Source organism: Trachurus japonicus, chromosome 14 (genome assembly GCF_045865225.1).
Source record: "Trachurus japonicus isolate A0001 chromosome 14, Traja_1.0".
Classification (NCBI taxonomy): Eukaryota; Metazoa; Chordata; class Actinopteri; order Carangiformes; family Carangidae; genus Trachurus; species Trachurus japonicus.
Window position 1 is genome coordinate 33,081,815 of NC_140920.1, and position 12,049 is coordinate 33,093,863.

Consider the following 12,049-nt stretch of genomic DNA (forward strand, 5'->3'; position numbering starts at 1 on the left):
ATGTTGCTCTAGTTTATTTAGTTTAAATGGATAAAGCTTCATATTTAAAAGTAGCGCAAGAGCTGTCAGAAAAATTAAAAGCAGCCTCCTCTCGTCGTATTTGCAGCAACACTGTTGCTTCAGGCTGCAATCGTGCTTTTTTTTTTATATCGCTCATACTCTCTCCATTAAAACAATTGCACTCCTCTGGGCTGAAATCATAGAACTTAAACATCATAACAAGAACATTATTGATTTCAAGCTCTGTCACCAAGAAATGTATTTTTTTTTGTTATTGTTAATTCTATTGTTCTCTCTTTAGTTAACTCTTATGCTGTCATGTGTAAATCTAGCTATTGTACTGACACGTGAGCTGGAATGTCTGAATTGTCTGTTGTTCAATAAAGTTGGAAGAAAAAAAAGTAGGCTACGTCGATCCCCTCATCGTCACTTTCCCCAATTTACAGTAATTGAGTGAATTCCAGTCTTTCAATATTGGATTCACTTTTTGTTTTTCTTAGGCCTAAGCTGTGTTTTATATGTACTGACGGTGCTTTGTGCAGCTTAGGCAGTAGTAGCTACTTACAAACTGCAGGTGTGTGTGTGTGTGTGTGTGTGTGTGTGGTTGGGAGGAGGGATGGGGGGTGGGGGTGGGGGCGGCGGCGTAGGTGAGGCGACGTACTTATCAACACATAGGTGAGGCGACGTAGTTCAGACGTCGATTCCACACGTCAGTCTCCTTTGGCTGGGTAACCGTGGCACTATCCACTCGCCATAGATCTGCACCGTGCGCACCACTCCGCATAACTTGACGTGTAATGTAGTTGGCCTTTTCATTTTAGTCAACCAGGGGAGGCAGCAGTGAGCCAGACTTTGCCTGCCGGACTAAATGAAGAAGGAGAAGAAGAAGCAGAAGGAGGAGAAAAAGGAGAAGGAAAAGGAGAAAGGAAAAGACCCATGAGATAATTATATTATAGACAGGAGGAGGCTCAGTGATGTCATGTCTTTTTATGCTCCATGGTTGACACTGATTCTGCATTGATATTTCAATTTCAACCTTCCTGATGGCTCGACAGTTTTGTTACAGTACCTATATAATTATTAATAAAGTGTAAAAAAAAAAAAAAAAAAAAAAACTCGGCCGGGACAGTGTTGCAGCCTCTGTGCAGCTATTCAGGTGCACAAACCTAACGCACATCTCCAGCTGGGTCCGTGTACGTTTCATTAGTTTGATTTTTCCTTTAAACCAAACTGTCAGAAAACGAAAGTCAGCTGGTAATTTGGTTTTCCGTTTCAAATCAAAAACCAAAAAAAAACCACAATTCAGGCTGTTTTTTTTTGTTTTTTTGTTTTTTGTTTTTACAACGAAAAAACGAGGAAACCAAAATCAAATTACGGTCAAATTTTGATTGCCTTTTCGATTTTGATCTTAAACAACACATTAACGCCGATGACAGACCGGAAGTGTCGGCACTTCAAAATAAAATCCCAGTGAATTGCGTTATAGCCACAGACTGTTGATGAATGGCCTATAAAATCTTTTTTTCTTTCTTTGTAAATGTTGTGTTTTGAGCACATGGATACATTTTCACAGCTGTGTTTATTTTTACACATGAGTGACAAGCTGATCGTTAATTAGTTCATCTTCCTCATCTCCTCGCTGCGCTGGCTCTCTGTCTCCGCTGCTGTAGCTTCGCTTCGCTTCCATTCAGTCAGATCATTTTCACAACGTGTTCTGCGGCCCGTCTCCGGTCCCAACCGGGCTCCGGACAGGCTGTCCCTCTCTGAAGCAGAGGGTGAGGTGGTCAGCTTCACTCCTGCATTAACGCCGATGACAGCCTGGAAGTGTCTGAACTTCAAAATAAAAGCCCAGTGAATTGAGTTATAGCCACTGTAGCCTATATTAATAGCCTATGAAATAGATAGTTTTTAATTTAATTTTATATGGCTTGAACGCCATTATATGAGACCAGGCTATTAATTGAATACTGACTGATTGTTTTATTTGAGGAATAGCTATATTACGATCTGCTGCAGTAACGTTCGCCACCTTGTGGAATAATGCTGCATGGGGCTGGGTGATAGACCAGCTCTTCTCAGAGACTCAACCCGACCCTGAGGTCTCCAACCCCGGGCATATTTGTGGCAGCGGCCCCTTTATGGTTCTTTTCTACTCTTTTCAGTCACATGAGATCCAGTCCCAGACCTCGGCTACAGTCCGGGATTTCATCAGGCTCCCTTCCCGGCACAGGGCACTCTAATTGGCAGCTTAGATGAGGGGAATCGCCGTGCGCAATGGTCGCGCGTAATGACAGCTCCTCGCCGGTGAAACACAATAAACTGCGCTACTTCTTGCAAGTTTGTCTCATGGCATGGAGGAGCCTACACAGAGGTACACAAACTGGTGGATCAGGCTGCAAAGAAGTCCGCTGTGAAAATTATCTGACTGATGGAAGCAAAGCAAAGCGCTACAGCGCAGCAGAGACAGAGACCCAGCCCAGCGAGGAGAACAATGAGGAAGATGAGTTAACGATCAGCTTGTGTGAAAAAATAAACACAGCTGTGAAAATGTATCCATGTGCTCAAAACACAACATTAACAAAGAAAAAAAAGATTTTATAGGCCATTCATCTACAGTCTGTGGCTATAACACGAGTCACTGGGCTTTTATTTTGAAGTTCAGACATTTCCGGTCTGTCATCGGCGTTAATGTGTTGTTTAAAACAAAAACAGAATAACGTGGAAAATTAAGTCTTTGACTTTTCTATTGTTTTGTTATTATGATATTTGGAAACTTCGCTCCACAGCGGTCACTGGCCAGGTCCCGGGGCAACTCTCTCCACACCCCCCGCTTGCGTCCGCTCCCCCCCACCCCCCGGCCGGAGCTCCGTGGTCCATATGCCATCCCTGCACCAGAGTTCCCCGGGTCACGCTGCTGATCCGCCCCGCGGAGCAGGCAGCTCGCAGCGGCCTCCTCCTACAGCGGATCGCTCCGTCCCGGACCGGGGAGCGACGTCGCCGCAGCCGCCACTGCCGCTGTGAGCTGCCTGGTCAGCGGGGCGGAGCAGCAGCGTGACCCGGGGAACTCTGGTGCAGGGATGGCATCTGGACCACGGTCCACAGCGGCTCAGACCCAAGGTGTGGAGAGAGTGGCTCCGGCCGGCCGCTGTGGCCAGCTGGGACACGGATTATTCTCTCTGTCTTCATTGAACAAATAAATCATGTCATGCAACAGCCTATATATCTGTATCTCGTATTGGATCGATTGCACCATCTACTGGATGAAAATGAAAATGCAACACAGAACAACTAAGTTACACTACGCGTCACGTTACGCGTAGTGGTGCACACCGGGCAGATCAACTTCCGGCTGCGCAGCAATAGATTCTGCGACCGCACGCACGTGTGAACGCGTAACAACATTAGTCAAACAGTGACAGACAGACGTGCACAATCTGCTTCATACGAACGCAGCTTCTTGTCACGCGTGACACAGTTTGCGCACGTCGTTTCCGCGTACGCGTGAACGCCTGACAAAAATGTTCAATCAGCTTCACGCGAGCGTTAATGCGTGCGTTCGCTGAAAAACGCATGAATGTTACACGTGGTCACTACGCGTAGTGTGATTACAGGCGTGCAGCAGCCATCACGCGTGAACGTGCGCGTGAACGGGGGGCCATTATAAGTCAATGAGGAAACTACATTACACGTCAGGTGCTGTCTGCTGCACAGGCGTCAAAGCACGCGGGTGTGACACGTCCAGTTGATAGGTGCACACGTAATATGACACGATTGTACCGGCATACACACACACACACACACACACACACGCGCACACACACACACACACACACACACACACACACACACACACACACACACACACACACACACACACACACACGTAACGTTATGCAAATTTGAGGCAGCCAGTTGTCAGCCTGGCAGTTAGCAGGTCGACCACACACACTGCAGGTCTTTGCTGTTGATGGAGCTCTGTAATCAAAGAAAAGAGTGTGAGCTGCAGATGAGAATTACACTCAGAGAGTAGCAACACCTTCACACAATTTCTTCAGCGTTGGCTAAAACAGTCACCTGAGGGTGAATTGTTACTCTGCTGCAGGCACGTGCAGAGGGGGGCCGAAATCCGACAGATGGCACATAAATATATTCTACAGTGGTAGTTGGAGAATTACTGCTAATTGCATCTTCACTATAAAACAGGAGTATGTGACAGTTGACGGTCCTCACTATGCCTCCAATTGATCATGTGCCCTGGCTACTTGGCCACAGGGATGTCCCTTTGGTTGAATGGTCAGCGCAGCGCACATGACTCTTACCTAGAGACTAGGGTTCAAACCCTGCCCGGGCCCTCCTTCTCCTGCCACAGTCCATGCTGACCGTTTTGTCAGACACCAAGTAGCTCAGCAGAGCTGTGGAAAAGTTGACTGACAGAAAACAATCACCAACCAGCTTGTTAAATGTGATGATACTGATGATGACTAATATCACAGAACACCTGACAGTTTTCTTTGACAGCGAACCCAACGTGTTTGGCAGTAATGAGATCTTGACATCTTTCACACTTTTTAATCACAGATGAAAAGAGGAATGATCAGCTGTGTTGATCATGAGTTCAACCAATTCACTTGACAAATGGACATTTTGAGCAATTAAGTAAACAAATTAAATAAAATGAAATGAAATATCAAAGTTGAATTCAAAACACATCATTTACATGGTTCAGGACTTGAGCCCCCAGGCGATGTCTCGTGGTTGATTTACAGGCATGAAGCGTTTAAAGACACAGAAACTGACGTGTTGTTTTCAGTTTGATGGAGGCTAAAGGTGGGGAAGTTCTTATAGGGGTGGCAGAACAGGTAGGAGACATGCTGGGACAGGATCACTGCAACACACACACACACACACACACACTGGTAGATATAATTAGGACGTTATGACAGTTATGGTGGTAACCAAGGGAAAAATAATAACAAACTGTCATGATCCACCTGGACAATGTGTTGTTAATGACTAATTTTTTATTTGAAATAGTGAAATTTCTACCATGTTGGTAAACAAATCAGAATAAGTTAGTTTAAGAGGTAACACAACAGTTAACCATTATACAACTGACAGCTAGGAAACTAACAGCTACACAAAAGAACAAGGCAAGGCAATTTTATTTATCAGTTTGTCTCAAAGGTCTTTACAAAGCATCATAACAACATCCTCTGTCCTTAGACCCTCACATCCACTGTGGGGAAACTCCCAAGAAAAACCAGGAGAAAGCTCAGGGTGAGCTAGCTGGCCTGTATTGATTTATTTCTGTGTTCATTACATTCTGCTACAGCGTGTACATTTATTTCCCTGTATATGCCCCCCACACTGTGCAGTATTTGAACAAACTAAACAACTGCATAAACATCATTGTATATATTGTATATACATGTTCTGCTTTCCACACCTCAATTTAAACTCAGTTCAGTGGAACTCACTCCCACTACACATCCACACTTCAACTCCATTTCCACACCTGTTCAAAATTGCCCACTCCCTATCACTATAGGGAGGGATGTTTTCATTTATGTCATTGTCATATTGTATTTCCTTTTTGTTTGTATTTTATGTATTTTTGATATTGTATTTTTATTTGTATTATTTGTGTATACGATCATTTACTCACCCAGATAACTTTGGTGTCATTACAAGTCGTTCCGACAAAATTAGATCCAGCGGAGAGCCACATACGTATATCCGTATAATTGAGTCTACAGGGCAGCAGAATGCAGCCTCTAAATAACACATTATCTGCAGAGAAACTCCTTCATTTCACCAATATTTTGTTCTGATAGGCTAGTGCTATTCCCCTCTGAGTCCGGGGTTAGCTGTTATCAACATCCGGGGTCTGTAGGTTGACCTACTGACCTCTGACCTGGATGATGTCATCTCTGAGCGTCACGCGGCTCATTCTGATAATAATCATTCTGCTTCAGCATTCAGGTCCATTTTTAGCTCAACTAGCCAGAGCTTTAGTGAGTCCAAGTTGTGGAGGGGAAGCCTGTGGAAGCTGAACTTCGTCCAGCTGCTCATTTTGTTCTGACAAACGAACCATAGTAGCGGTACAAGCCGCGCCGCACGCCACTCAAAGATGACATCATCCAGGTCAGAGGTAAGTAGTTAACCTACAGACCCTGGATGTTGATAACAGGTCACCCTGGACTCAGAGGGGAATAGCACTAGCATATCATAACAAAATATTGGTGAAATGAAGGAGTTTCTCTGCAGATAATGTGTTATTTAGAGGCTGCATTCCGCTGCCCTGTAGACTCACATTATACGGATATACGCGGCTCTCGGCTGGATCTAATTTCGTTGGAACGATTTGTAATGACACCAAAGTTATCTGGGTGAGTAAATGATCGTATTTTATGCTACAAATAAGGTCCAGATTGTAAAAGAACGGAAATTCCCCTTTAAGTGACCTTGGGTGCTCTGAAAGGCACCAACAAATAAAATGTATTATTATTATTAGTGAGGTGGGGGCTGGGGTGTATGGATAACTCTGGCAGAGAGTGGAGGGGTGGGGTGCTGGTGACAAAGATGTTCAAGAGGGGAGAGGGGTGTGGTGTAGAGGTGCCGTTATGTCTGGGCTTTGGTGGGTGTGGAGGGGAGCAGAGCAGATTCAGGCCTTATCCATATGAAACCGGAGCTTCGCCCAAAACAAACTTTTTCTTGTTGGCTTTGAAAAAGTTTTCTGTAAACACGGCATCGTTTCAAGAAATATCTGCGTACACATGGATCCATTGAAAACTAGTGAAAACACTGTAGTACAAACTCCAGGCCTGTGTGGAGCTTGTGTGGCGCTGTAACGCTGCCACACATAGACACCAAAAACAGACAAGAAGAAGGAAAGCTTCCCCACTTCAAACATTATAATATGATTAAATGTTGACGATCACTGATGATTTAACGCAGTGGTTCCCAACCTTTTTTGTCTCGGCCTGAGCCTTTAGTCGTAAATTTACGACTTTATTCTCGAAGTTGGTGATTTTTTTATTTGTCAATGTGGCCCTAATACTCCATCGTACCTGCTTGTGTCTTCACAGAATTGTAGAATTGTCATAGTACTATGCTATAACAGGTTAAAAAGTTAACTTTGAGTTCACAATCTATGTGTTGCTATGATTTCATTACATTCATTACAATGCATTTCTCCACGTACCCCCCTGCAATATACTGGTGTAGCCCTGATTGGGAATCACTAACGGCCATGGCGGTGTATCTCAGATTACAGGTTAGAGCGTCTGGACGATAAAATACTTATGCGGATTCATTCAATCCGTATTCGTGTGGATGAAAAACCCTCTTCTTCTCATTTGCAGTGTTTGGTCACCCAGGGTTTGTTGTTGGAGAAACACTGCACCGTGTTCTCCACACAGAAGTTAGTCAGTGATGCAGGTTGTCAAACAAGGTTAAATGAGACTGACTTATACCCCCCACCCCACCCCCACACACACACACACACTCCATACCTATTAAATTCGTAATTATTGTGACTGAACCATCTGATATCAGTGTGTGTGGGTGTAGGTGTGTTTTGTCACTATGCTCTCATTGATGAGACAAGTGTCAGTAAACACTCAGCACACTTTCAGCCTCCTCCTCATGTTGTGTCATCAACACTTTAATGACAGTGATCAGATCTTCAGGCGACATAGAAACAATCAGCTTGCTTTAATGTGTGCGTTTGTGTGTGATTAGTGGATGAGGTGTAAGTGTGCCTTTTGTTTACACTCCACAGCTTCAGACAGCTCTTCCCCAAGGACACACACACACACTCCTTGTTTCTGTGTTTATTGTGATAATAGAGTCATCAATAGATCATCAGTTTCAGCTGCCTGAGATGAGACACACTCATCTGTGTGTGTGTGTGTGTGGGTGCGTGGGTGCGTGTGTGTGTGTGTGTGTGCTGGTGTAGACAACGCAGCTGCTGCAGGTCTGTTTATTACATGAGTCCTGACATCCACTCTGTTGATGTGAGTTCTGTCCCCCCCCCCCCTAAGTATTTTGTAGATGTGCAGATGTGTCCCCCAGCAGTCTAAGTCTATAGCAGTGTAGCTATAAAATGATTCAGGGCTACCTGAACCAGCCCTAACTAAAAACTCTGTCATAAAGGAAGGTCTTAATAAGCCTAGACTAAAATGTAGTTAGTCTGTCTTTCAGATAGGATGGAGCTGTATCATTAAGAGCCTAAATCCTACAGGAAACCAGTGGAGAGAAGCTAAAGTGGGAGAGATGTGTTCTCTCTTACTAACTGTCAAAACCCTCGCTGCGGCATTCTGGACCAGCTGGAGACTCTTTACAGAGTTTTTCGGACATCCTGACAGGAGAGAGTTACAGAGAGAGTCCAGCCTAGAAGTGATAAATGCATGCACCAGTTTCTCAGCATCACTCTGGGAGAGGATATTCCTAATCTTAGCGATACTGCGCAGATGCAAGAAGGCGGTCCTAGTCATATGTTTTATGTGGGAGCTGAAGGAAAGGTCCTGGTCAAAAATGCTCGCAGTTGTACTTGAGGTCTGGGTGATGCCATCTAGAGTAGTGATCTGATTAGAGAACGTGTCCCTGAGGTGTTTAGGTCCAAACACGATGACCTCAGTCAATAATAAACTCATTCGGCACAGTGAGCAGTAAATTCAGTTCAAGTACTTCACTAACCTCTTTAATTAACCTCCCACAGTCTCCATGATATCTTACATGAATTGTGCTACTGAAGTGACCTCTGATCAATACCATATGAGGCCTGTACTGCGAAGGAGGCTCAATAGATCCAGGCTTTGTGTTCATGATGCAGCTCAACAAAACCCGAAGCCCCGGAGCAGTGAATAACGTTTGCACATGCACGTTCATTGAAAGCAGTGACATCACAAATAGTGTAATAAGTGTCATATGGCAGTGTGTCAATGACAGGAGAATACTGCTAAAATACGGATGCAGGGGCCCAACAGAGGACGAGAGGGGTGACACAGCTGTGTGTGAAAAGACACAGTGTGGGGGGGTTCTACAAAGAAAATATAAGAATACTTTGACATGTAACATGTGTAAGTGATTCCTTAGTGCTGACGGACCACTTGTTTATGCTTTACGCTTGTTTATGCCGTTATATGCAGCGGCTGTCGTCCGTCTGTCGTCTGCCCAATTTTACATGAATGCAGCATGAATTTGAGGAAACTTAAAGAGAAGAGCTGAGGTGTTTGGTTCTTTGGTTCTGGTCCAGTTTGTCAGTCACGTGACTTGAAGTCATGTAATCTCAGTAAACTCAGTAAATATATTTTTTTAAGTACGTATATCATTTGTTTAAAAATGATTTATTGTGGTTGATGTTGATGTTTGCTCAGCAGGTCAAAATAAAAAAATCACATGATTCAGGATCAAAAATGTTTTTTCTCTTTTTTTAATCCACACACATGAGTCCAAGTCATATTTACACTATAAAAAAACAAACATCTTGTGTAACGTTAAGAGAAAACTAAGATAAATACAAAACATTCACAATGTCACAAGTGGAGAACCAGAGGGTCGAGGGGCAAAATGTCGCTGAAGCCCCCAGAGAACAGAGGCCCACACTGGCCCTGGGACTGCTGGAGCTCCAGGTGAGGACCACAATCATGCAGGTCCAAGTAGAGTGAGGGGGGGTCATGTGGGGGTGTCAGTTGGGAGGAGGGGGAGAGAGGAGGGGGTGAGAAGTGATGAGAGGGGGAGAGGAGGGGAGTGGAAGAGCTGCAGCCATCCCACTGAGGTACCACAGCACTGGGCAAGAAGGAGGAGGGGTAACTCTGAGGAGGGGAGGGGGGTACATGGTCCGGCATCTGCACATACATGCTGGGGTGGTGGGGGTGGAGGGGGGCATCCTGGGGGTGACACAGGAAGCTGCCGAGGCTGGGGGGGCTGGGCCCTGAGAGAGCAGCGAGGTCCATGCCATCACCACCATCGCAGTGTATCCTAGGAATATCAGGGCTGGGTTCAAATGAGGAGGATGAGGAGGAGGAGGAGGAGGGGGAGGAGGAGGAAGAGGAGGAGGAAGGCTTCTTGCCAGTGGCTGTGAGCTTCCTTTTTCTCTTACGGCGAAAATTTCCATTGTCAAACATTTTCTCACAGTTCGGGTCGAGAGTCCAGTAGTTTCCTTTACCTGGAGTGAGGGAGACATCAAGAAAAATATTAAACTACAGAGGAAAAAAGTTTTTTCTAATCTTTACAAAAACAATTTGACCACATTGGTTTCTGCGGGTTGATCGGTTCTAACTTCAGTTTTACTGATCTCCACACAAACCTCTGATGTATCGAGAAGTTTGTTTACTTCAAGCAAGCCGACATGTTTGTAAAACTAGATCTAATTCAAAGTCTCGTGCGAGACCCAAGTTGACACGCTCGGTGTGTTCATGTGCAGTCGGAAGCTCCCGTTTGTGTCATAAACACGGGAATATCAACTCTTGACTTGCTTGAAGTAGATAAACTTCTCGGTGGATGTTTGAGTAGCCATCTGACGCTATCTGTGGCTTTGAGGGATGTAAACAGCAGCGGAACTTACATCTGCTCCCATTCAACGCTGCCGTGGCGATGCGGGGACAGACACAACTACCGCAAAACAGGAGCAATTAAACTGAAAATCTTCAGATTCATTCTTTTAGACCTAAAAAATACAGCCCAAGTTGAATTTGCCCAGAATTGTCCTTTAAGTGTCAGGTGTGTGTGTTTTACCTGGGTCGTTGTCGTCTCGGGGAACCTTCTGAAAGCAGTCGTTGAGCGATAGGTTGTGGCGGATGGAGTTCTGCCAGCCAGCCTTGTTACAGCTGTAGAAGGGGAAGTTGTTGGAGACGTAGTGATAGATCTGACTCAGCGTCAGCCGCTGCTTGGGCGCACTTTGGATTGCCATGGCGATGAGGGCAGAATAGGAGTACGGCGGACGGACGTGGTGCAGCAGGTGGTCTGGGATGGGCAGAGAGAACCAGGGGTTGTGGAGGCTGTAGAGGGGGTGGGGGAAGGGGAGTCCTGTGGCCCTGGGGACGGGGCCTTCAGGCCCGGGGGTGGGGGTGGGGGCTGCACCGGGGCTGCTGAAGTAGAGGGGGGGGTCGCTGTGGGTGTCAGAGTACAGGCTGGTCTGTGGTGGATATTGGGGGCTGAAGAGGCTGAAGCCAGAAGGGTCAAGGTCCAAGGAAGAAAGCTCCTGCTTGGGGTGGGAAGATCGGCACAGTGGGGGGGTCAGACCCTGCTCCGGGATGATGGACGCCATTACTGTTTACCCAGTGTGTGTGTTTGTAAAGCCACACAAACACAACTGCTGCCTCCTCCTGTACCTGTCCTGCACACCTGAGATATTTATACTCTGAGGCTCCGCCCACCCACAAGCTGATTGGCCACTTCTCTGCCTCACACTGTGTGTGTGTGTGTGTGTGTGTGTGTGTGTGTGTGTGTGTGTGTGTGTGTGTGTGTGTGTGTGTGTGTGTGTCCATGTGCGGTGGAGGTTGATTTGAATAAGAGCAGGTTGAATTACTTCCCCCAGGCAGATAAGAGCCTGAGGACTTAATGCTGAGGTATGTCAACACACACACACACACACACACACACACACACACACACACACACACACACACACACACACACACACACACACACAATAACGTCTGAGACTTTAAAACACAAGATGTGTGTGTGTGTATATAATATAATTGTATGTGCATGTGTATGTACTCACCATATATCTTAACAACCAGGGTTGGTATGTTTCAGTTCTTCAGGCTGTTTTACCTCCGATCAAAATCAATAGAGCTCATTTCTTGAAGACGAGCCAGAGGTGAGATACATCTTGACCTCTGTCAAACCTTTACCCCAGAGTGAGTTGAATAGTTCAGAGTGACTGAAGCAGATGCACAAACAGATAGTATCTGTTAAGACTCAACACACCTGAACACACCAAGTGTGTGTGTGTGTGTGTGTGATGACAGTTGGCAGTGGCAGCAGTAATCGTAGCCCTACAGTGCCTTTGTGGATGACTCAGACAAAACAACGC

The 12,049-nt window shown here is 45.6% G+C and overlaps 1 protein-coding gene across 1 annotated transcript; it reads right to left on the reverse strand.

Moving 5' to 3' along the window:
- Nucleotides 1-9,539: 9,539 nt before the first annotated feature.
- LOC146975166 (forkhead box protein I1-ema-like) lies at nt 9,540-11,272 on the reverse strand. Its single transcript, XM_085796895.1, has 2 exons — nt 10,741-11,272; nt 9,540-10,171 (listed from the first exon to the last, which is right to left on the reverse strand). The coding sequence occupies exons 1-2, from the start codon at nt 11,270-11,272 to the stop codon at nt 9,540-9,542; spliced, it is 1,164 nt and encodes a 387-aa protein (XP_085653021.1).
- Between the last annotated feature and the right edge of the window lie 777 nt (nt 11,273-12,049).

What these genes read in the sequence shown, in the direction of transcription:
- LOC146975166 (XM_085796895.1), bottom strand. Translation starts at nt 11,272, where the DNA reads ATGGCGTCCATCATCCCGGAGCAGGGTCTGACCCCCCCACTGTGCCGA. An exon ending in CCGAGACGACAACGACCCAG is followed by an intron (nt 10,172 to 10,740) that starts GTAAAACACACA and finishes CCCTCACTCCAG; the next exon opens with GTAAAGGAAACTACTGGACT.